General features: G+C 40.7%; 1 protein-coding gene across 1 annotated transcript; it reads left to right on the top strand.

Moving 5' to 3' along the window:
* Nucleotides 1–70: 70 nt before the first annotated feature.
* Nucleotides 71–26,899, top strand: slc7a5 (solute carrier family 7 member 5). Its single transcript, XM_084733295.1, has 10 exons — nt 71–1,315; nt 4,719–4,844; nt 17,899–18,004; nt 20,582–20,626; nt 20,737–20,860; nt 22,638–22,741; nt 22,886–22,982; nt 24,111–24,260; nt 25,997–26,174; nt 26,260–26,899. Exons 1-10 carry the CDS (start codon nt 742–744, stop codon nt 26,313–26,315), a joined length of 1,560 nt encoding a protein of 519 aa, XP_084589421.1. The 5' UTR covers nt 71–741; the 3' UTR covers nt 26,316–26,899.
* The last annotated feature ends 257 nt before the right edge of the window (nt 26,900–27,156 follow it).

Here is a 27,156-nt window from a genome sequence, read left to right as displayed (position 1 = left end):
ACTTCTGACAGGTTTCTAAACACAAATAGGGCTGTGCAATGCTTTAAAGAAGATCAGCCGGATGTAAAACGACACAAGATGTTTTAAAGCCACGTTCCTGGAATGGCGTTCAACTCCCCTCAGGCTATTTTCAGAGTCTCTGTCTGAGATTACAACACTATAAAAACCGGTCCAGCTGGTTCGGGCGCCTGGCTGGAAAATGGTATAGATTCCACTGTTTCGTGATTATTGCTCCTGTGCTGTATTACAGGTATTTCCTTGCAGTTTAAGGCAGAGATGATGCTATGTAGACCGGGATGGAGTCCACCATGTGGGGGCATATGGTCCCTCAAACCCAGAACAGACGGGAGGAGTGGTATGAGGAAGTGTAGAGGAGAGAAGTAGGACCTGCGAGCACCGCTAGAGGGCGCAAACACACAGAAGTGATGCAGCAGGCATTAATACAGAGGAGACACTGAGGTAAGAGAAGCAGGGGCTGGTCTTGACGGAGGAGAGGAGGGCCATCATGCCAGTTTGTACACTTTCTTTGTACGCTGTCAGAGTAGAGAGAGGAGAAAGCACGCTGCTCTGACTCACACAGCAGACACACCGAGGACTCCTCGTGGCTGAGCCCGACTGGCATCAGACCACGCCGGGACCTAACAGAGACAGGACAGCCCAGAGACAGAGGGACAGAGGCGGCAAAGTGGGAAGCTTCGTGCCCCCCGATTGAGGAAAAAGAAAGAGGAAACTAAGACAACCATGTCGGGGTTGAAAAAGAGAAACTCAAATTCTTCGGCAGACAAGGAGGAGGACAAACAGGTCACGGAGAGGATGCTGTCTCCGGGCAGCGGTGGGGACAAGGAGGACTCCAACCAGGACGGAACACCGGGAGGCGACGCCAAGAGCGCCGGAGGAGAGGAAGGGGTCGCCCTGAAGAGGACCATCACCCTGGTGAACGGCGTGGCCATCATCGTGGGCACCATCATCGGCTCGGGCATCTTCGTCACACCGACCGGCGTGGTGAAGGAGGCCGGCTCGGTGGGGCTGTCCCTGATAGTGTGGGCGGTGTGCGGGGTCTTCTCCACGGTGGGAGCCCTCTGCTACGCCGAGCTGGGGACCACCATCAGCAAGTCCGGCGGGGACTATGCCTACATCCTGGATGTGTACGGCTCCCTGCCGGCTTTCCTCAAACTCTGGATCGAGTTGCTCATCATCCGACCGTCCTCGCAGTACATCGTCGCCTACGTTTTCGCCACCTACCTCCTCAAGCCCATCTTTCCCGTGTGCCAGGTGCCCGAGGTCGGGGCCAAGCTGGTGGCCTGCCTCTGCATCCGTGAGTACCGAGCCGAGCCATGATGCCGGGATGATGCAACTTCAGGCGGTGTTGTGTTGTTGTTGTTTGTGCTGAGTTGTACCAGTGGTACTAAGTTAGACTTCCTGTGTGTGTTTGTGTGCCTGAATGAGCTCACACCCGTATGGCTGAGGGGACACAGACTCACCTCACACACACACACACATGCACAGAGTTTACATGAGTAGCGTCGGTTTGATACGTTACCGACCACGTGTGATGCAGGTGAGGTACAGTACACATCCGCACACATAAATACACGCGCCCAGCTTCAAATGCAAAATTGCAGCGTGATTACATCAGCTCCGTGATGATGAAGGATGCTCGCGACCCAATTTAGAAACAATGTATGGCCACTAAGTGCACTTATACGTGTTGTAATTTATTTACTTATTTATTTTATGTTAATTTATTTTCAGTGAATACGGCTTGACTACAGAGGCCTAAATATGTCAACATGTCACATTTTCTAGATTTGACAGAATAGAAAGGCCACAGTGTTCTAAATATGAAATAAAATGTATTAGAATATAGTCTAAACTATAATGTGTTTAATAGGTGAAATCTAATTCAGCAAGGGAAACCCTGTATCCTATTACTTATATCCTATTAATTATTTGTGTTTTATTAGTGTGTTACTTGAGACCACAGTAGGACCAAACAGGGGCTGTTAATGCTATTAGTGATCCCTTAAATGTGCTTATCAAAGAATGGAGGTAGCATATACAGTTTAACAATGAACTTTATTGTTCAAAGTAACATATGTTTAATATTTTAAATTTTATAAATAGATATAAGTGAATGTAAACATAAACACAGAACAATACATATGGCTATATTAAACTTGAATGAAGAAAAAATATCAAATATACAATGCTCTGCCTATAAAACTTTAAATTAAAAATCTTGGCTTAATTTAGAATAAGCTTAGTTTAAATTAATTGTGTTCCATCACAAAAAAAGTTTTCAAGTTTTCATCATGCATGCTAACACTGATCTAGGTGGATATAGCTGTGATAGGCCAGTGTTGGCTGATAATATTGGCAGACCAATATATCTGTCTAGCTTTACTATCATAGGGTATCAGTTTGAGTTGCCTTCTTTCTTAATTCTAAATTCGATGATAACTGTGTAAATGAGATATTGACAAAAATGAAAAAGAAACGAACGTGTGAGACGTGGTTCTTTTGTTATGACAAGGACCTCCACTAAACAAGCACATTAGAACACAGACCCACAATTTGAGAGGATTTTGTGTTAAGGAAACCAGTTTGGAAACCACTGGTATAGGCTACTAAAATATCATGTTGCATCTGTCTTAGCTCTAAATTTGAGGATAACCTTACACCACCTATTTTCTCTGTTCTGATTGCATAAAAAGTAGACTTTTCAACTCAATACATATGGTGATGTGTTCTTTATACAATGGGTTTTCTTACAATTAGATTAAAAAAGCAATATAACATCTACTTGAAGGATATATCGAAACATAGCACCTGTATCATGATACGTTTTGTATCACCAGATTCTTGCCAATACACAACCCCAACGCCAATGAGATGTTTACTCAAAAAAAGAAAATCGTATAGCTGAAAAAGCTATCATGATAGCGCAATATTTTTGACCAAATCCATTGATATTGTGAAAGTCTTGTAAGGATGTTTGGTGCCTTCACAAAATATTACCAAATGGGATTTCTTATAAAAAAAAAATATATATATACCAATTACTAATTGGGTAAAGGCAAATAATAAAACAGCCAGACAATAATATCATGTTACCTTAATGCAGACACTTTTATGCCATATCACAATACAACGATATCCAAAATCTATCATGATATCTAGCCTCATATCACGATACAATACAATATCGATATATTGCCCAACCCTATTATATCATTACTAATATATTGTATGTGTAAGATATTAAAATGCCTAAAATCAAAACAGGTACATTCAGTTGACTCACAGCAGTCAACTATGATGCTGTATTTAGGGTCAGTGAGTGTGTTGTAGCCTGCTGACATTAGCTTTACAGTCGATAGTTGTCAACTTTAGTGTGTTTCACACACACACATTGACTGAAGGCTTAACAAGATTAACAATTGGCTTATTAGCAGCTTCAGCCGGTTGGCACCAGCCTGGTTGTTTTCTGTGACACCAACACACAACAAGTGTTCCCCCCCTTTTGCCTCTTGCACTATCTCTATCTGAATACATGATTACACATGGAAGAATGTATGTCTGTATGTATGTATGTGTGTGTGTGTGAGTGTGCCTGTGTGAGTGTGAGTTTGTGTGTGTATGTGTGGTGCCCCAGTACCTAATCTTCAGATTGACTGAAGTCTAAATCCTGACTGAGACCACATGACAAAGCTGTGGACCAAACTAGAGGCTCACTTATCTGTGTGTGTGTGTGTGTGTGTGTGTGTGTGTGTGTGCATGCCTGTAGTGGGGTGGTCAGGGTCACTGTGGGGCTGAGAGCCAAATCTACACACACACACACACACACACACACACACACACACACACACACACACACACACAAATCCATAGCTCCTAGGTCTAATTGGTGCAAGTTATTGTTCTGTTTGACCTGTTACTGTGGGAATTAGTCTAATTGAAATCAGTGTGTTTCTGTGTGCATGTGTTTGTGCATACATGTAAACACCTACATATCTGAGTATTGTGCACACATGTGTGAATTTGTGTGTCCAGCAGCCATGCACAGTATTCAGGCTCTCCCTCTCTTTGTCTAGGTCCCTTTAACACAGAGCCTCATTGTGCTTGGTCTCGTCCTTCTGTTGTGGCCCCGACCTGATTTAGGAGCTCTGAAGGGACCTGCTGCTTTAGTTAATCACTTTTAATGGGCTCCAGAGCTAGGGGCCGCTTCAACAAGCCTTTGAGTGTGCGTGTAGGAGGGGGTGGTTACCAGCACTGTACACGTGTAGGTAAAAAATGGAGGGGTATGGTGCGAAGGATTTCATTCCCTCAAGAATTTGTTTACCGTCTCTGTGAATAGTTGCACAGCTCCCACCCTGCTTCGAGAGCCACAAATACACACACACGCACACACACTACATCAAATCTGAGTAGAAAATTAAAGAGAGTTCTTGAGGGAAACATTGTTAAAGCTATTTTTACATCAAAAACATCCGCAGAAAAATTAGTTCTTCATGTTCCCAATATGAAACTGTTTGTGCCACAGTACTCAGTAGATGAGTGGAGATGCTGCGGTGGTGTAGGTGTGAGAACATTTTGAGTCACATGGTTTAAGTGATTGATAACAGAAACCAGTGGAGCCACATCATAGAGCACATAAAGATACCACCACTTGCATTCTATCCATCTCACTCTGTCTTTGTCCCTCCGTCTCTCTGCAGTCTTGTTGACGTTTGTGAACTGCTACAGTGTGAAGGCGGCCACCAGAGTGCAGGACTTCTTCGCCGCGGCCAAGCTCCTCGCACTCGGACTCATCATCATCATCGGTTTCGTCAAGATTGGCCAAGGTACGGCGCACGAGCTTACACACCCCGACAGTACATACTGTACACAAACACACAGGCTTCCTGTTGTTGCAGGGGTTTTAGTGGCCCCACCCGAGGGCCATGATGTCTTTAATAGCCCCTTACCTTACCACAAGTACCACACCTTCCTACAGTTCTACAGTATATGACACACAGGATTATTATTAGCACTAAAGTAAGAGAAATGACTGAACAACTTAAATTGTTGAATCACAGACAGAATAAAAAAAAATACTCACCAGCAGAATCATATCTGATGATATGAATTTAACACGACATCTAGAGCTGCAATGATTAATTAATTGATTGATCAGTTAGTCTAGTGATTCCCAAAGTGTGGGCCATGAAGGTGGGCTTCAAGAGGTCAAATGAATAAAACATTTTTAAGTTTCAAGTTTGAAATGATCTTTGTCCTTAATGACAGTAAAAAAAAAAAAAAAAAAAAGAATTTTTGGGTTTTGGAAAAGATATACAATTTAAAGATTTCACTTTGGTTTCTGGTAAGTTGTGATGAACATTTTTCTTAATCTTTTGACAAATTAAAGACAAAAATATATAGCGAAAATCAGGCAAACATCTTAAGGTATCACACCAGTGTATTTTAATGTACGAAAAGGGCCTTTATTTACAGAACTAAATGAACATGCTTTATAATCTAATGGAACTTACTTAGTTAAGGTAAGTTAAGGTACTTCAGTTTGTGCAAATCCTTTATAATAATTATATTTTATTTTACAATTTATGCTGAAAGACTAAAATAAGCAGAAAGTATCTTAATAAGTATGAAAGAAATCTGATACCACAAACCTTCAGACAACAGAAGAAAATTATAAACACACTAAAACCTATTAGAAAACAACAAGATTTAATAAATTAACAATTTAAAAATTGCCAACAAAACAGCAACTATTTAAAAGTTTGTAAAAGACCGACACCACACATTCAGCTTCTGTCATCTCCAGTGGGGGAATGTAACTAAGTACATTTACTCAAGTACTTTAGCTAAATCTGGTTTCAAATCCATATTTTACTACTTTATAGTTCGACTTAACTTTTTTTACATTTACCTGACAGGTACAGTTACTAGATACTGACAGGGAACATTTTACTGCACAGTGGGTACTTTTACTTTTCATACTGATAACAGCTGATAATGTTTACATACTTTTATTCAAGTAAGATTTTAACTGCGGGACTTGTAGTGGAGTATTTTTACAGTGTGGTATTGGTGTGTTTACTGCAGTACAGAATGTGAATACTTCATCCAGCTGCTCACCTGTCTGAAGATCACCTGGTCTCAGTGTGAGGCTGAGTTCCACTGTCTCATGTTCTCCACAGAGAGTTGATCATCTTCCTCTGATTGTTGCTTTATGATGTCGGCTGATCAGGTTCTTTAACTCTCAGCTTCTCTTCTAACGTTCTTCTCTCAAAACACGTTGTTTAAAGTGACTTCATGGATTTAATGACTCCATTGTAGCAGCTGATGTGCTAAACTCAGTATGTGTAAACCATGTGTCATGTGTAAACCAGCAGGTTCTGTGCCCCACCAAGCTCCTATCTCTTGTATTGAGAGGATCAGACTGCGCATGTGCAACTTATAACGAGAGTAAATGGGCCAAAAAATTGCTATCCCTAACTTTGAACATCCTAAAACATTTTTAACAGCACATTTTAGTGCAGATTATACATTTTACTCACTAACTACACAATATTTTCACTGCTCATCTAAAGAAATGTACAGTATATATTTTAAAGTAATTAAGTCTTCTTCACTGAAGTTTTAAGATGTAGGGTGAGGTGGGGCGGCGCCCTCTGTTGATCAGCCGCCATTGGTTGCGGCCCTAATGACATCATCATTCAATTTTTGTTGTCCAAATTATCAATTTGAAGCAAGATGTCACTTAAAACTTTTTTTTTTAAACAGATTTTAACACATGTTGAGTTTAGTTTTGTATAATGCATAACAATACAACACAGTTCATTGTTTGGGATGTTTTATAATTTTATATATAACTGAGCATTTGCTTTGTGATTTATAGTAATATAAGAAAATATTAATGTTGCACCTAAATATAATTTATTGTCTTGGTTTTTTGTACGCTGGCAAAGTAATCAGTATGCCACTTATCAGCATATTACTATTAAATCCACAAACAGTATTTTGTTGGTTGCACAATGCTTTAGAGAGCAAGTCAAAAGGCTCAGATAGCTCAGATTTTTATTTACTATATTTAGGATATTTTAACCACGTTACCTTGCTGGCAAACAGCAGGGAAAGGTTAGTTTGTGTACCGACTGCCATCTACTGTGGGTAACACACTGACTGTGGATAAGTACTTCATACAACCCCACTTCAAAAACTCTGAAAAGAATAAAATGTAATAATTTAATTAAAATTGAATAAAACCACTGAAATAGGTCTTCAGAAATAATATATAATTTACCTTTTAAATCCATTATAATGTGATTTAAAATCAGTTTAGTGGTAAAGTGAGTCACATCACCCTTGACAGCACAATCAAAGCTTTAGACTTGACATTGGATTTGTTAATATATTCTCTTGAAATGTTCAGTTCAGAATATAACAAAACTCCTGATGAAAAATGAAAAGTTCTGACCAGGATATAGGCAGACACAAGTACACACCCTGAAGGATGAATGCGCCTTGAAAAACGTATGTTTATGCAGATGGCAGTAAAATAAGAGTTGGTCTAATACACACAGAACAGCACACACTCAGTGGATGTGGTAACGTATGCAGGGAGCGTGCCATCTTTAGTGATGCGGTGTGTGTCACCCGACCTGAAACAGGAAGTGGTTTTAAATTTGACTTGAGCAGTTCTGTTTCTTTATATTAGAGTTGTCACAAAACCACAATTATAAATGGTGATACAATACTGCTGTAAATAAAGTATATTCAGTACAATTTCTTAATACCAAGGTGAAAAGAAAAAAGCCTGCGGCATACAAGTTAGGACAATTTAAATTTTTTTTTATTAACAACCTGCACATAGTGCTGGTACAGAAAAAGTAACTGAAAACCACCTGTTTTGTTTGCAAGCCAAATTTCAGGCAGGACAATGGCTGATGGTATTGCTTCTTACACAGTCTGTGGTTGTATCTGATCAAATTCCAGCGCTGCAGTCCCTTTCTGGCCAAAGTTAATTTCAGCCAGCTCTGCTGTCTTTTGTGCCATGCAGGCGGTGAGCCTGTGGAAGCAGTGGAGCTGGTGCTTCCTGGAGTCAGGCCGAAACCACAGGATATTGTAAAGTGATGTGGCTCTTTTTATTTGGACCTCTACTTATGAGTCACAAGATGTCTGAGTCACACAAACATGCAAGAACTGGTGTCCCATTCACTACAAGCCATCAGCCCATTGAAGGTATACTGAAGAGCTATTTTAGACTAATACAGACAGGAAATGAACTCGGGGGATCAAACTCTGCCCCCTAGAGGAAGACAGTCCAACTCTTGACCAAGACTTTGGGGTTCATTGGGTTCATGTCATAGAAATTACTATGGTTCATAATCCTAAATATTGAAGGTGGCATAATACCTTCTCTGCTTCCTTTCCAATGACAGAAATGTTCTACCAGCTAACTAACTGTGGGCTTATAGCTGTCCCCCTTGCTGTGTGTGTGTGTGTCTGCTGCCAAGCCCTGCTGTGCTCCTATGGCTGGCTCTCTTCCTGTCTGCAGTGAGGCCGTCAGCTGCCTGTGCCCCTCTGGAGAGACACCAGGCAAACAGCGGCACATTAGATCAGAGTGAACCTGTGATCTGCTGAGTGAAGAAAATTAGAGGGGGAAACCCACTAAAAGGGAAGTCAGCAGGCACATGTGTTGAATGTGAATGAGTCAGAATGAGGCACAGGCTGAGTCCTGCAGATCAGATGTAATCACAAAGCAAACTGTGTTACAGATTAATAGCTGGACATTGACACTTTGTCAGATTTTTACTCAGTTGCAAAATAAGTTGTTGTTTTTAGAGACACCTTTTTAAGGGGGAAAAGGGTGCAATGTCACTGAGTTCAAACTGAAGCGGAGCTCACACAGACTGAGAGCTAACTGTGGAGAGCAGCTGACCACACCACTGACATGTCTGCTTAGTCCAGCTGTGCGTTGCCTCTGTCTGGAGGACTGTGACCTCTTACCCTTTGACCTCCCACCTGACATGAACCCCAGCCTGGCTGTCCGGTTCAGCTTTGAAAAACAGCTCTCTTGACAGTCTCAGTTTAACTCAAACTGCAGCACCAAACCTACAGTTTGAAGCTGGAAACATCTAAGGGCCATTTAATAAAGGTCTGACCCAAGGACTGAACCAAAGGTCTTACGATTGATTGGTTTGCAGACTGGTGTGTTGTCAGTGCAATTCAATTGCTGTCTTGAAAAGTGTTGGAATATTTGTGAGTTTTTATTTTTTTTAGCCAACTGACTCTTTATGATGTCATCTACTAAACATACACTGATCAACCACAACATTAAAACCACCTGCTTAATGTTGCCAAAACAGCTCTGACCTGCTGAGACATCTGAAGGTGTACAGTGGTGGCTGATACCAAGACGTTAGCAGCAGATCCTTTTAAGTCCTCCAAGTTGCGAGGTAAGGCCTCCATGGATCTGACTTGCTGTCCCAGCACATCCTAGAAATACCCGATCAGATTGTGGCTTGGGGAATTTGGAGGCCAAGTCAAGTCTTCTATTGCTCCAATGTCTAAGTCTTCACTTTTCGGCAGTGGACAGGGGTCAGCATGGGCACCCTGATGAGTCTGTGGCTATGCAGCCCCATATGTACCAAGCTGTGATGCACTGTGTCTTCTGACAGCTTTCTATCAAGGCCCAGCATGAACTTTTTCAGCAGTTTGTGCCACAGTAACTCTTCTGTGGGATCGGACTAGACAGGCTAGCCTTCACTCACAGCGTGCATCAGTGAGCCTTGACCACCCATGACCTGTCGCTGGTTGTCCTTCCTTGGGCCACCTTTCTTATGTACTAACCACTGCATACCAGAAACACCCCACACAACCTGCCATGTTTTTTGAGATGCTCAGACCCAGTCTTCTAACTGTGACAATATAGCCCTTGTCAAAGTTGCTCAGATCTCCACACTGCCTATTTTTGCTACTTCTATCACATCACCCTGAAGAACTGACTTTTTAGTTGTTCACTTGTGAGTCTGAACATACAGACTGCATCTGTATGTTCACATGTATAGCAGATGAAGGTACAGGCTGCCTGTTTGTGTAGAGGTCACAGGTCAGGACAGATCAGCTGATTGGTGGGAAAACAGGACCTCGACTGGAATGAACCAGTGGAGGAGGTTTGGAGTTGGGCTGGAATGAGGGAAGGTGGAGATGAAAGAGAGAGGTTTACATCATACAGAGAGAGAAAATGAGAGAGTGGAAGTGGTGGAGAGAGAGACTATGTGGTTTACTGGAAGCTGTTTTTCCCTGGCAGAGATCAGTAGCACAGGGACCCCAGAGAAAACTTCCTGCAGTGTATGTATGGAGCACTGTCCCATCAAATAGATGATGACCTCCTGATAGATGCAGTGCAGTTGTGTCTGTACATTAGTTATAGCTGTTTGTCTGAAGTTTGGGTCAGCTTTGTGAAAAAGTTCCTTTGAAGACACAAAGTTACTTTTCACGCTAAGTTCCTGGAACTTTTAGTCCCCAGAACTACTTTTCAAGGATCTTAAAGGTTTCTTCAGCCTGTTGGTGTTTAAAGACCCACAAAAATTAGGCCAATTAGTCCAGTGACAGCTGTTTTTGCACATAATCTTTGTGTGCATCTTTACAACAACATCCTGGACTTTGCTGTCGGTCCATCTGTCATTGGCTTTCTTCTGTAACTCCATGTTGATGTATGAAAACATGAAAATAATGTTTCTTCAGTCTATAGTTGAACATTTTCTGGCATTTTATGGTCCAAACCATGAATTGATTAATAATGGATTAATCCAGGAAATAACTGACAGGTTAATTCATAATGAAAATAATTGTTAGTTGCAGCCCCACTGCAGTGGACAAAGCAGTCTAATTAAGCAGTAAAATTATTCTGTGACCTTTTTTGCAAGTCTTAGCCACTTCCACACTAAAGAAAATGGACTTATACATTTTCATGAAACTGATAAATTAAAATTTACTTTACAGCTTCCTGATGTCTAAAACCCAAAGTGACTGATATGACGAGTTGGTAGTAATTTTATCTATTCAAAAATCCTCGCTCAGTTCAGGAAATTGAGCCATATTCGCCTCTTGTTCTTTGAGTCATCTTAATCCACATAAACTGAATGCAAACCCTGCCTGTCTAATTACTGTTTAGGTGTGTATCTGGAGCCTGAGGAGTAATTCTACTCATTTGTAATTCTAGTCCTTTACTAAGTGCTATTTCAAATGTGAGCTTTTCTAAAATCACATGTAGTCTCACTGCATCCTTAAATCTTTTCTGTCAAAGTGCTTCTAATAACTGTCTAAATCCACATAATCTGAGGTGTCTCAGATAAACAAAGACGGGCTGCGTGGCTGCGGAGAACAAGCTGCAGAAAGCAAGCCTCGCTCATCTTGTGTGTGGAAGTATTTTAGACAGAGATGCGATGGTATTGTCCTCTGTACGCTCCGCAAAACTGCACATGACTTATCATAGCAGGACAAACTGCTCCGCACGAGTGCTGGAAGTGAAGCACCGAGCGATCTGACCTCCTGCAGCAGCAGCAGCAGCAGCGGTGAGGCGGCAGCATCGTCCTGTCGACTTTCTGTCAGCACCAATCAGGAATATCAAGTGTGATGTGTTACTGTTAGTAGAAGTCACTTAAGATAGATCTGCACTGCTGCTAATAACTTTACGCCATGCGTTATCTAATGATGTTCTTCAGCTGTTTTATACTTTCTGTTTGCTTTAACAATAATGATCAGGGATCTGACATGGAGTCTATTAAACATTCGGGAAATTAGGCTAACTTAAAAATATGCCACCTGTGCTATTATCCTAATGTACTTTATGTGTTTATTTTTCAGGATTATGATTAAATAAGATATTTAAATATTAATGAGGCAGGCAGGAACAATATTAAAATTTCTACATGATTCCTTTGGAATTGTAATTTTGAAATAGATTCATATTTGGAACCCTAGTTAAAGAAACAGTCCAATAATTTTTTAACAAATAGTTTTTTAGTAAAACAATAACAAGTGAAACTTACATTGCAGGGAGGCACTCTGATTAAGTTACTATTCAGTAGAAAGAATTGAAACTTAATACCACTATCACGGAAGGAAAACTGAGAATGTGGGTGTAAACGCTCAGTCTCTTATTTTGTGAGATCATGTAGAAATGCAGCAGTTTCCATCTAATCACCACAGTGTTTGGTAAAGATGAACCACACTGACACCACAGGCACTCTGCTCTGCTCATCCTGATCCATTATAACGCAGCCTATTTGTCCTGTCAGTATGTGTAAGTGTTCATGAGCTGTGTGGCTCATAAGGTCAGAGTCTGCTGGTGTCTCAGATTAGAGACCAGTGTAATCTGATTAGCTGCAGAAAATCCCTCCTTCCTCAATCTGACACCAGCCAACACTGTTAAGAAGAGAAACACTCACTGAGACTGATCTCATATTGACCGACCACAAAAACTTGTCTTCTAAACTTGTCATCTCTCCAGTACTAACATGTTTTATCTAATAAAACACACACACACACACAGTTTCTCAGGCAGTCTGGTATTTTATGTCCTCGTGTCATCTTGAAGTGGTTTTGCACGGCTGGTTCTCACAACAGCAGAGTTCTGCTGCTCGAGGCGGTGGATGTTTGTGCAGTGGGGAAAGTTCCAAAGCAGACCTCTTAGCGTAATTGTGTGTGAAACATGGAGAACTCCATTCATCTCAGTCTTAAGGAAGAGTAGAGCTAATCCATGCGATGCCTTTGCCTTCACCTGATCCATTGCCTCTTTAGATTGAAAACTCGGTCACAGCCAAGTATGCACCCAAACAGCCTTACATAAGATAAGATAGTTAAAATTAAGTAAAAGCAGCTCAAAAAGTGATCAGATACTACCTATCTAAAGATAAAATACAAGATAAAATACAAATATAAAGTATAAATTTTAACAAACTATACACTCAAACCTATATGCACCTTTCACTTTGACAATTATGGGAAAATGGTTGGATATATGGACAGATATTTGGGTGTATATTGATAATTGCACACATGTTGTAACACACGTGTAGCATTAAATTACGAGAATATAATGTAACTAGTGTTTCCTTGTAAAGTCTAGTAGAAACAGATTAGATTACACAGAGTACAAGCAGCAAAAGTTTCACAGTGATGACATAGTTTTAAAAACATATTGCACAGAAGATGATTTAACTGTAGAAAATGTAAATATACTAGATTTGCTGATTAGAGTGAGCTTAGTTCATCACATCAAGCCAGTTTCTTATCCAAATTCACCATGTCCACCCAATAACTGTTCTGTTGAAGAGAAACATGAAGACTCCTTTGTCAAGTGTGAATCAGGGCAGCAGATAATCCTGTTTAGTTCAGTGCATCCAATTACAAAGCTACAAAGAAAAACTAAATTGTTTGATTGGGAAGATTTAGTCTTGTCCTTAAAACGGTACATGTGATTTTTATTCAGGTTCTGCTCTCTCCACGTTTCTGTGAGAGCCAGACAGATCAATCGATATTATCAGACAGATATTTACCCTGCACAGCTCAAACAGTCTATAGTGGAATCAGCAGCTCTCTGAAAAATCCAATTCAATCTGATTCCGTTATTTCCATACAGGTATTCTCTCTGTAGTTCACAGATAATGACTTTCACAAACGATGCATGATCATTTATCAGCTGATAATTGGAAGTCTAATCTATCTATTCTATTTATTATTTTGGTAATGACGTTATACTCAATAAATACTGACATTAATAATATCAGATTTGACAGATTATATCAAAGTATTTCATTCTAAAATGTTCCACAAAAGCCAAAGTGTATATGTGAAGCTTTTGATAAACTTCACTAGAAAAAAGAGTCTTCACTTAAACTCATCAGCCTTTCTTCCACTCAGATGTGCATAAACTAGGACTGCACAGTTAATTGCAATCTTATCAAAATCACAATATGTACAAGTGCAACATCGAAATTGCAGAACCAGAACCAAATTGCATTTATTTTTGAGGAAAAAGGAAAAACATGTAAGAAAAGAGAAAGAGCTTTATAATGAGGTACTGTAATGCTGCAAAGATGTCATGACCTAAAAATCTTGTTCTTCAGATAGAAGAAAACCTTTTGTTTGGTACAGACCCCAGCAAATGTCACATTATCACAATTTCAATAGGAAAGATGAAAATTATAATGCAAAAATGATCATTCCTGTTAATTGTACTGTGTATTGCAATCATAGTTTCAGCCAAAATAATATAATAATATAATAAAATCATAATATAATAATATATATAATAATCTAACTTTTTTTTTTTTACCATATTCTTCAGCCCTAGCAAAATACCAAAATGTGAAATTATCAATTATCTTATCAGTATTGGTCATGAGAAGCAGCTAATTATCAATATAATCAACATCATACATCTCTACTTTCACGTTTGTTTTTAGGATTGAGGCAGTGACTGTTCTTATAAAGATGTCAAAACTGAAAACATAAGTGATCAGATGACAATTTAGGTTTTTAGAGATTTTTTTTTAAAGAATAGTTAAACAATGTTCGGAAATTGTGCTTAGTCATTTTATTTCAGAGTTCAATGAGAAGATTGATACCAATCTCATGTCTGCATGATAAGATTGAAGCTACAACCACCATGTGATTAGTCTAGCTTAGCATAAGGCTTGGAGGCAGGAGAAACAACTAGCAGTGGTTATAAAAAAAACCTTTCTAGAGGCTCTTAAGATTCTGTATTAGCAAAATGAATAGTGTTTGCTTGATTTGTACACAAGCAGAAAGATAAAAATGGCGGTCTGTGGTTTTGGAGGGAGTTACTTGTTGTCAAGAGTTAATGCTAAGCTAGGATAATCAGATGGTGGCTGTAGTGTTACACTTATCCCACGGACAGGAGGGTGGTATTGATATTCTCATCTAACTCTTGGGAATAAAATGAATAAGCTAATTTCTCAAAAAGGACCAAACCAGTGAGGCCTGAATAAATACACTCATTGTACTTTTTAAATCTTTCTTGTCACTGATAATAAACCAGGCCTCATTTAAACTCGCTTACCAGAGGAAGAAACTAGCTTTCATTCAGTCTTTGTTGATATGTGTGCACTCTAAGTGTGTGCTGCATGCATATTTCATTGTGTGTGTGTGTGTGTCTCGGTTTCACTGCCTGGCCCTGGTATCAGCTGTGACCAGCTGATTGCAGCTCGGAGTGTTTCCTGACCAGCGTGGCGGAAAGCGATGGGTGAATCACAGAAGAAGGAATCAAACTGTGAATGGCAGATTGTAAAACCAAACATGTTTGTGTTTGTCTACTACAAAGTTTCTGACACAGAGTCCTTATCGCACAAAATAACAGCAGGGCAGAAGAAGGGTTGAAGAAAGAGTCAGGGATGATTCAGACTTTACCACCGTGAGAAGCTGTAAAGGTCGCATGAGATCTTAGTGTGTGCATCGATTAGGACTGAAAAACTGATTAATCCAATTAATCAATTTTCCTTTGCCTAATCCAATATCGATTCATAAAATCGCAAAATTGATCTCACAGCCTGCAGTTTTAACCTCGTCAGTCTAGTGAGTTGTTGTAGCACAAGATCTTGTGGCGTGAGATTTTGCTAATTTTATTGTGTTGGTGAGGTCATGTTTAATAAAAAAAGTACATGATTAATGTAACTTTGGGGTCAATTCTTAATGTAAACATTAATATTTTTAACAATGCACCAGGTTAGAGGGTTCCTTGTACAATTCACAGCATTAGTTATCTGAAAATATCTTTCATATCCAAGCAAAATTGATATTAAATTGAATCAGAATCAAATCGGTTTAGGAAATCTGAATCGATACCCATCAATTCCTCAACTTTTTTTTTTTTTTTTTTAACTTCTTTTCATTTTCTTTTAACAGTTAGTCGTACAGTACATAAGCATGTTACATGCCAAGGCCATTAATGTCTTTAAGAAGCAGTCCATGAGTTTTGGCATCCCTTCAGTGTCCATACATTGTTTCAATGAATAGGGGTGAACAGTCCTTTTTTTGTCCATGGACCCAGAGAAAACAAAACAAAACAAACAAACAAGTTGTTACATTTTCAAACCATCAGCCCGAAGAAATTCTCAACTTTTTAAAAGTAAAAAATCTTTCTAGTTATACTTATCAGTGTAAATGTCAATCAAAGCCTAAAATGACATCCTCAAATATCTTGTTTTACTCACAACCCAAAAATATTCAGTTAACTGTCAGAGAGGATTAAAGACACCAAAAAAATATTTGCATTTAAGAAGCTGAAATCAGAGAGTTTTGAATTTTTGTCTTCGATTAATAATTGATTGATCGTTTCAGCTCTACTCATATCTACAGCCAGTGTTCGGTTTATCCATTCTGGACTTCTGAAGATACATGGCGATGCAACATGTAGAATCCATGGAAGAGGACCCTGTAGAGGTGTCCTGGCCCACACTTTGTATTCTACAGACTTCAGAAAACATCTTTGTTTTATACAGATCCCTGCAAAAAAACAACAACACCATTATCATTTTAAAATGCTTTTCAATGAAAATGAGAATAATGATTTAAAAATGCTAATATCCTCTAATGTCTCAAATCATATTGCAATTACAATATCAGTCATAATAACCTGAATTAAGAAAGAGGATCAACTATACGTAACGTGTTGCTGACAGGATCGTGCTTAGGCCAACTGTAGATTTACTTAATTCTGCACTGGTCAGGGTAAGTTTTTAGAGACAAAGATTTAAGTAGAGCTGAAACATTTAGTCGATTGTTAGGAAATTGGTCAACAGCTGTTTTGGTAAGTCAGTTTGTTTCGAGCAACAATACATTTGTTCATTGGTTCCAGCTTTGCAGTTGTGAGAATTTTCTGCTTTTCTGTGGTTCCTTTATATGAAACAACCACTGGTAACCTCGGCTGAAGACATGAGCTCAGAAATGGTACAGGCCGGGACACAGAGACCTCAGCACAGCTCCCATTGTGCAGGGCTGGGTATCAGATCTCAATACCTTAAAGGTATTTAAGCCGCACAATTGCCCTTCATTAAGAAGAACCTTCGAAAAAATGTATCGAATGAAGTACTCCACTGGTATCAGTTTAAGTTTGCTGGTATTGGTACTAATTTTTGAAACGAAACTGAACCCTATGTGTCAGGCTCGTATGTAGGGCAGAACTAACCAGTTGGAGTGTTGGGGTCATACATCTGTTTGTTTGTAAGTGGGGCAGTAATCGGGCGTTTCCCACGCTGCGCCCTGGCTTAGAGCTAACCCTCCCAGTACCAACACTACCCCAGGCTGTTGGTTTAGCAACCGTCGCCGTGTCTGAGAATGCGTGTGCGTGTTGTCGGGAGCAGCTCCATCAGGAATGTGGCCCAGATCCCCTCAAACCAGCAGAGGTCAGAATAAATCCTCATGACGGCTGGTCACTTTATGTAAAACATTCCCCCAACTATTGTTTCCCTGCCCTTGAGCAAGGCAACAACCCACCAACTTTTCTCCATCTGTCGCTCTTCTGTCTGTCTGCTGTGCGAGCCGTCCACGCCTCAGGTGATCCGCGGCCAGGGTCACTTATTGACCGCCTCAGCCTCTCTTAACTCCACTACTTTCTACAGTCTTTCACTGATCCGCATACTGAGACAGATTTAAGCTCCCTGCCTCCCTCCAAAGGCTGTTTGGTCTGTGTTAGGGTATGGGGGGCAAATACAGATCATTGTTTCATTTATTGTTCCACATTTCAGGTTCTCCAGACTGGCTGGTACTTTGCCTGCAGAGAAATAATGCAGACAGACGGATTTGGGCCTTTTAAAAAAAAAAAAAAAAAAAAAAAACTTAACCCATTTCTTTGTCCTTGTTCTCCAGGTGGCACAGACGCTCTTCTTCCAGAAAATTCCTTTGAGGGGTCCAAATATGAGTTTGGCAGCATTGGCCTGGCACTCTACAGTGGTCTGTTTGCCTACGGTGGCTGGTGAGTTCATGCATCGACCTACCTGAGTGATCAGGTTGCAAGTTCCTGTTCATCATCCAGTTGGATGATCAACTGGTGATCAAACGAATTAACATTACGTAATTTGTAGGAGATGCTGCTCAAGTTCATATAACCTGTAGTTTATACATACCTGAGGGTAACAACAGTTAAGATGTAGTGAGCAAAGATGGATGATTTACTATTCTGCAGCTTGGACAGAAACAAATCTAACTGACATTGCTATGACAAAAAAAACAAAGAACGGCTTAGACTCTTCAGATGTTTATTTATGTGCTAGTAAAGTTAATCAAAAACACTTAAATATATTTTGGCTTTTAAAGTGCACTTGCTTTTTTATTATTATTATTATTATTATTATTATTATTATTATTATTATTATTATTATTATTATTATTATCACAGCTGATATTTATCAGCTGTAATTTGAATTATAATATATATTTGCCTCTCTCACCGGGTGCTGTCTGGGGACAGTGGCAGTTTGACTGGGGCAGTACAGTCCAATGGTTGCACAGGTGTCCTACAGTGAGTGCAGGGAGGACAGAAACGTCCAGTGGAGCAGAAGGGCAAAAACTCGTGTGATCTTGATTTTCAGTTGAAAGTGGGGCCTCATGAGCCTTCTGAATTTTTGGGTTTTAAGCAGGAGATGTCATAAAAGTTACCACAAGGATAACTGGCTTGTGGCAGTCAAGCGTTCATAGCAGTGTTACCTTTTGATCCGTCGATGTTGGTTCTTCTTGTCCTTGCAAGGCAGAATTAACGAGGCGTTGGGATGTTCACCCTCTAAATGGGAGTGTAAGCTGGGTTTAGACTGTCCTGAGACAAGCTAGTTCTGCACAACTAACGGTCTGCTGCTGCAATAGTAATTCTATTCAGTATGAGAGGAACTGCAGGTTCAGACATTTGGTATATGTGCTTGGCTGAGGAGCCAGTGGTGCAAAGCTACAATCTAGGGGTGCAACTGATCGCAGTTAGTCTGGTCCTTGTAAGGATCACCTGCCACGGTTCAGCCCGCATGTGATCTGCAGACTAAAGACTAAAGTAAGAGCGACTGATTTTAAAAGCTGTCACTTTCTCCTCCATCAAGTGAAATCCGACCATGATTTCGGGGCACTTTCATTGTAAACAATCAGTCAGAAACTGGATGTGCTTGTTACAGAAATAGATCACACGGCTGTGATGTTTATTGTAACTTTGGCGATGTCTGCTCGCGCTTTCCCTCTGACACACAGCTGTCACTCACAGGAGCAGCCTGCAGCCTGTCTGTAACACAGCATTCAGTGCTGATTGATTGGTCACATGTCAGGAGTAACAGCCAGATAGTGCTGTGGGTGTGAATGTTGCAGTGTATATAATGTGTGTATCTATTATGTGTATTATAATATACTAAAATACAGTACAATATTTGTCATATACTGAATTATTATTTTATCATCATTATTATTAAAGAGTATTTACTATCACTGCTGGATGGTGGTCGCCTCACTCCTGTCTCACACCACATGTTTGTGGAGTGCCAATGTTGTGTTCCAGACAACTTGGACCTCCAAAATTTCCAACATCTTGCTAGAAAAGTGTAATGAAAGGTCACTCAAAGTCAGAGATCCTACTTGTGGAGAAGCAGTCATCTGACCTCACAGAACAATGGCAGCACCAATGGAAGCCTAGAATGATGCCATCATAGAGTAAAACCTGTTCTGCAAGGAGAAATATGTGGCCGATGTTAATAAGTGTCAGAAGAAAAGAAAAATAATGGCATCTGGCGCTCCTCCTCTAAGTCATTTATGCAAGGAGGCTGCGCTGCTGAGCATCCAATTGTGCGCACACGTGGGAATGAAACCCGTCTACTTGCCATATTTTTTGTTTACTGTTAGTGTTGTGCACCTGAAACACTTAGAGCCCGAAAGTTGGAAATCTCAACTGGGAAATTCAGACCTCCGATGATGTCTCACAAGCAGCATAAGTCACTTTCGGACGACCTGATTCTCAGTCAGGGTTTTGTATGTAGCAGGGCAGCTCCTCGCTGCCATCGTTTGTCACCACTGGTGATGAACTGTGAAGTTACAATAAACATCACACCTTGGAAAAGGAAAAGCAGGTATAGATAATGGATGGATAGAATAGAAATGTCCCATTATTGGACAGTCATTTATTGGCCCTGATATTTATTGTGGATCCCTAATGATTTGTTAGTGTCCCCGCAGAGTGGAACGGTGGAACAGTGGATAATTACTTTGTACTACAAAATTTTGTAATAATATCCTCTTAGCTTCAAGATAAAACTCCAGTGAATGTCCATTAACCAGAATATTGAATTATCACTCAGCCTACTTCCTTGTTTGTAACTATGCTGTGAATTTACTCCCCCAAGATCAATAAACTCAGTCTTTCTTGTCTTTCTTCTGTAGCACATGGCTATGTTTGTCTAAATCAAGGAGAGTTTTTTGTAATTCTGTCATCCTTCAGCATTTAGAGTTTTATACAAAAGAGTTAAATCTCTTTTTGCTACATAAATTGACTATTGACTACTTGACTACCTCTGATCTCTGCTTACAGGAACTACTTGAATTTTGTCACTGAGGAGATGATTGAGCCTTACAAGTGAGTATTAATGAGTGACTTGTATGGTTTTCTGACAACATACAGATTTGTTTGTAGAGAAATGATTGTCTGTGGTTTTAATCTAAGAAATGCCTGTGTGTCTTCCTCAGAAACCTTCCTCGTGCCATCATCATCTCTCTGCCCATAGTGACGGCAGTGTACGTCCTGACCAACCTGGCATATTTCACCACCCTCTCTCCTGAGCAGATGATCGACTCCAAGGCTGTGGCTGTGGTGAGTGCACACACTTTGAACTGTTTGCCAAGACCCAAAGATCATAAATGTGCTCATGGTACATCACTGATCAGAAGACGAAATCAAACCTCTGGATATGCTCTACTTATAGAATATGAATCATTATTAAAATATTCCCCAACAGAGTTAAGACTTGTTTTACAAAGTTAGACTTTGACTATGGCTTAGATATAACAGATAGTCAGACTTCTGAGAGATGTCTAAATTCATCTGTTGCACAAAGCTGTTTAGTTCTTGACTATCTTAAGTAGGACTGTAGCACAGTGACTTCTGGGTAAATATCCAACTGCTCAGCTCCTTTAACCCCAGCAGAAAATATGTGTCCCCTGGAGGAATTCAGCAGTTGCAGGACATTTACCTTAGAAAGACAAAACAAAATCTGTGTTAATCCCACCATTGGGGGGACTGTCAAAAGTCTCCAAAAAAGACATAAAAATAAATGATGCAAATAAATCAATGCTCTCTCCATAACAATGTTGGCAAACCACAAATTATGAGCCACATTCTCCTCTTTTTTTTTTTTTTTTGTTGGGTGCTACTGCTCAGTTGGTGGCACTGGTTGTTGTCATGGTAACGTAGGTCTTAAGCCATAAGTCTTCACTGAATAAAATGATGCACAATCTTGAAAATAAAATGAGCTTTTGTGACTGACCGTGTGTGTGAGAGTTCCTGGCCTGCCAGCTGCTCACCGGCCACGCGCACTCCATCCATGCACTGACTGAATGTTGTTCTGTGACCAATCATTTGTCAGGTTAAAAGCAGGCGGTGGGGGGGCTGATGGTCAGAAGATCTGTAGTATGGGCCTTTCACCCAAAGCATTATTTTGATAAGCTGCTTCACTGTATTATTCTTTCTTTTTATTCTTAAAAAACTTTCTTGTGTAAAATGTTAATTTGATAATTATTTATCTATAATTTGCACTAAAATGTATTTCACACAAAAGTTCATTTTACTTTTTATCTAATTGTGCCAATATACAACATAAATAAAGTGTAAGGCCTGTGTCATTTTGGCTATTTGTGCATTTACTTTGGGCCATTTTTACCTTTTTTAATTGCCATTCTGTCTTTATTCTAGTCATTCTATTAGGTTATTCTAGTTTTTTTCCCCTTTTTTGTGTTTTTTGTCTAAGTACAGTTCTAGCTATTATTTTCCTCATTTAACCTTTTCGCATTTTCTTGTTTGTTTGTTTTTTCCTCCTCTAACTGAGATATTAATTTATTTATTATCATCCCTACTGCTTGGCTCTTGTTCCCAGAAGAGATTTTTCTTTGTGTTTGGTGATCTGCAATTTTGTTTAAGTGTAAGTGTAATGATATAAAGTATAGCATTAATTGCATTCAAGGTAAAGCAACATTTCATACAGAGGGTGAATTCAAAGTAACATATTCAGTATCAAAGCAGAGTGATAAGGCATCACCTTGAGTAAAGTTTACAGCACAGATGACTTGACAATAGGTCTGCTAATTTAGAGCTGCCAAACCAAGTCCACCCATGTGAAATTCTTGGACACGTTGTTCTTTTTGTTCGATTGTTTAAACGGGTCTTGAAAAGGAATGCAGCCATAAGATCCGACTCCTTTCAAAAAGCCATAAACCATCACTACTAGCGTTAGCTTGCCAGCTACAGTGGCTCACCTACCAGCCATGTGAGGCATCACTATGTTTCACTCTGTCAGTTTGTGGTGTGACTGGACCCACTTTGCTGCTTTACTGGGCTTATTATCACATGTACTCTTTGTGTCTTCGTCCTGCAGGATTTTGGTAACGCCCACTTGGGTCCGATGGCGTGGATCATCCCAGTGTTTGTCGGTCTGTCCTGCTTTGGATCAGTCAACGGTTCTCTGTTCACATCATCCAGGTAACAGACACACACAGGGAAACAGTGACAGCTCAAAAACTCTTGCATTAACATGTAGAGTCTTGTCATCATGGGAACAACATGCATTACCTGGAGTCATTCATCTGCTCACACTCAGTATCCACATCTCTCCTTCCCTCTCAGGTTATTCTTTGTGGGTTCCCGGGAGGGTCACCTGCCCACTCTGCTGTCAATGATCCACCCCACCCTGCTGACCCCGCTGCCCTCCCTTATATTCACTGTATGTCCTCTTATTTTCAAACTCACTGTGCACTAAAACACAGATATCTTACTGAGTAGATTAAAGGGATAGTACGGATTATTTGAAGTAGGGGCTGAATGAGGTTAGTGTTCAATAGATGGCGGTCGGCACACCTATGAGACATGCATCTGTGGACAGAGTCAGCAGCAAAACCGTATTTTAGCCACTTAAACTTTTTTAACCTTTTTTATATTTTCAAGCAGGAATCCAATGTTATATAAACCAGATTAACCAGGCTCCAATGTAGACCGTGTTCTATGAGGTGAGGTAATGGAGTCTGGTTGTCTGTGAAGAGAATGATATTTCTGGCTGTCTGACAGCATGGGAAATGAGAAAATATTGTAAATATAGTGTACACTTAAAGGGATGTGCTATTCTAATCCAGTACACCTTTTTTTTTTTTACTGAAATTCTGCAAATCCCTCCTCACAGTCCTTGCACTTCCTGTTCTGTGTTCGCTGAAAAAAAAATCTGATGTTTCTACACAGCCTTGACTCTGTAAATGGTAAACAAACGGTGGCTCACACTGAACCACACAACACTATTCCAGCCAATCAGTGACAGGTCGCGTTTGTACTGATGCACTGCACAAATGGGAGGGAGAGCGGGAGCGAAAGGGACAGTGAATCTTCTGAGGGACCACTGAAGGAGGATTTGTTTGATTGTTGAGTTCAGACAAACAATCTTTGTCCAAAATAGCATATCTCACCTTTAAACAGATATTGATTATTTTAGGTTTTGCAGCTGACCCTGTCCACAACAATACTTGCTCAGCTTCCTGCACTGGTATTCCTGCTGCTTCACATCTACTTTGAGTAATACACTGGTAATAAGAACCTCATACAACAACTTCAAAAAATCAAAAGCATCCCTCTAAGCAAATCAAATAAATGACTCATTCTTGAGAATTTGGACAAAAGTGTACTTTGAGGAGGTTTAGATTTTTACTCTTCAATTATGCTGGAAAATATATTTTAAAAGATCAAACTCTCGGCTATTGAAACTTGCCATTTTATTTTTAAAGTTCTCTCAATGCCAATCAAAGCACATTATATGAAATATGAAAATAAAAAGAAAACATTGCTCCTTCTCTCTCACTCTCTCCAGTGCTTGATGACCCTGCTGTACGCCTTCTCCAACGACATTTTCTCCGTCATAAACTTCTTCAGCTTCTTCAACTGGCTCTGCATCGCCATGGCGATCTTGGGGATGATGTGGCTCCGTTACAAGAAGCCAGAGCTGGAGCGACCAATCAAGGTGAGCCAGACATGATGCATCCAGACAGTCAGAACATAAGACAAAGGCAGGACTGGCACATGGATGCGACTCGTTTTTTGTTTTTGTTTTTTGTTTTAGTCCCCCCCCCCCCCCCCCCCCACCTCCACTTTCTGATGATGAGACAGTGGGAGACAAGCGGACATGAAAGTCTCACTTGGTCTTTGTCACCATGGACTCCCACTCGAGTTAGCTTTGGCAGAAGGAAATGTTTCTTCTTTGTTTTATGCGCCCAACAAAGGTCCATTGAGCAGAGCTCAGATGAATAGAGACTGATCGCAGATTAACGGACAGAATAGAAGCTGGATGCTTGTCAGCTGGTGTCGAGGCCTGCTGGGTCGGAGTGTGTGTGTTTGTGTGTGTGTTCATAGAAAAGGAAGAGCGCTCAGCCTCCTGATAGACCAGTAGCTGCGGGACATCCTAACACAAAGAAGACCATTGTGCCACGCCTGCACTTTGTTCGCATGTGAGTGTCTGAGCTTCCTCGTGTGATGTTGTGTGTGTCTGTGTGTAACCCTTATTAGAGCCCGATGGCCGCCCTGACTCTACTCATCTGCCCACTGGCACGCTGCGCTGTCAGAGGCGGAGTCTTTTGGGGCAGTGAAGTGAAACAGGCAGATAGATCTGTTGGCCCGGCACTGTGTGCGTCTGTGCTGGGACAGTGGTGGCACTGTCTCTCTGCTGACCTCCATCTCTGTCTTTCACTCACCCACTCTTTCTCCTTCCTTTGTCTGTCACATTCCTGCTGTTCAACAGATTGAAGCAGAGCTGTCGGAGAATCACACAATTAGACGAACAAGTTCATCTGTACACCCTTTACATCAGCAGTCTGATTCATCTTCAGCTCATGTTTGCTTCACATTCGGACACCTGACTGTACCACTCATGATTATTAGGGGCATTCATCTGCTGGTATAACAACCCCCTCCTCTCTCTTCTGAGAGGTCTTCCCACCAGATTTTGGATGTGGCTGAGGGGATTTGCACCCATTCAGCCACAAGAGCGTCAGCGAGGTCCAACACTCATGTTGGGCGATAAGTTCTGGCTCCAAGTCGGCATTCCAGCTCATCCAAAAAGATGGATTGAGGTCAAGTTCTTCCACACTGAAGTCTTAACGGACCTGTCTTTGTGCACAAGGGTGTTGTCATGGTGACACAGGAAAGAGTCTTTCCAAACTGTTGTTTGCTGTTGCATTACGATTTACCTTTAGTGGAGTTAAGGGGATTTGGTCTTAATTCATGGCCTTATACCTGAGGTCTTCAACATTCAGGCTGTGGACCCCTTATCTGAAAGAGAGACAGAGCAGGAAAAAGTTTTTTACTCTTTGACGCCATTTTCATGAATGAGTACTTTGTCACAGATGGGGCAGGAAGTATAGCCTTATATGGTACTTTTAGCGTGTTAATTATGCAGATTTACAAGTATCATGCATGTGCACTCAAATACACACAGCTGGATCATTTACAGTTATCTGAAGTTAAGAGCGGTGCAGCGTAGCATGTTCGTACAAGCTCTTCATACGAAATAATTAAGAGAAATTTAAGATAAGATTTTAGCATGAAGCCCAATGTTTTTTTTCGTTAAGGAGGCTAGGACATTTTCTTTTCCAAGATAAAGATGAAACTTTATCCAGGTTATGTGCCAGAAAGTTACTAAGCTTACTCTGTATCCCAAAATATGGCACTGTGATCATGAATCGTCCTCTCTTCTCCCTGCAGGTGAACCTCCTGTTGCCGGTGAGTTTCGTGCTGGCCTGCCTCTTCCTCATCATCGTCTCTTTCTGGAAGACTCCAAAGGAGTGCGCCATCGGCTTTGGCATCATCGGCACCGGAATCCCTGTCTACATAATCGGCGTGTGGTGGAAGAACAAACCCAAGTGGCTGCAGTCCAGCATCTGTGAGTCCGTCTCCTGTCACGTTTGAGCTCTTGAAATGCTTTTTCACTTGTGGGTAATCATCACTCATGTGCGTGTGTGTTACAGTCTCGACCACAGCCTTTTGTCAGAAGATGATGGAGGTGGTGCCTCAGGAGTGCTAAAAGCCTGTGGCCAATGGGCTGCACCAACAGTGACCTCTGGGCTCTGACATCACAGCTGATGAAGCCGGACCTCTGTTGATCCCAGTTACCCCACTCTGTCTCTCTCTCTCTCTCTCACACACACACACATACACACACACACACACACACACACACACACACACACACACATGCACACCCTGCATGTCTGCTGGGTGCTGATAAGGAACTGATGAAGGCAGAAACATGCAGGCGTTACTGTGTCTTAGCTGTTTGCTTTTGTTTCTTTTGTTTCTGACATTTTTCGGTTGTCATTTGTGTATGGACCGTTTTTAGTCACTTAACTAACACTTTGTAGGCTGTTATGCGTTTTGTTGGGTTTTTCTTTTGTTTACAATGATGCATTTCAATGAATTGTTTTTATTTTACTGTTTTTTTTGTGAATAAGTTCATGTAAAATATCCTCCATCATCTGTTGTGTTTAGCAAGTTGTGCCTTATGTGGCAAATGAAGGTGTTCTTGCTGGCTGTGGCCGTAGCAGTCGCTGATGTCTGAGGAGGGAGGACAGAGGTCTCTCAAGTCTAAAACCTGCTGCAACCTGCTTTTTTAAAAAAAAAAAAAAATCCTGTAAGCATCCACTTTTAATCCCCTGGAGCCAATCTGTCTTTCAAATAGAAGTTGGAAGCCTTTTGGTCCTGCAGTCATTACAACTCTTAGCTGCTCTGAGCACTTATAGCTCAAAGTCTTGTGTTGTTGGTCGGTCATGGGCATTATGATGCCTGTGACCGCTCCGCATCGGTTGTTTGTTGACCCAGTGTGGTTTTAAAGCCGTCTGCTGCTGTAGGGAGTGAGTGAAGATGAA

Source organism: Lutjanus erythropterus, chromosome 13 (assembly GCF_056507025.1).
Source record: "Lutjanus erythropterus isolate fLutEry1 chromosome 13, fLutEry1.hap2, whole genome shotgun sequence".
Taxonomy (NCBI): Eukaryota; Metazoa; Chordata; class Actinopteri; order Lutjaniformes; family Lutjanidae; genus Lutjanus; species Lutjanus erythropterus.
Note: the sequence above shows the minus strand (reverse complement) of the source record. Positions and strands in the feature narration are given on the sequence as shown.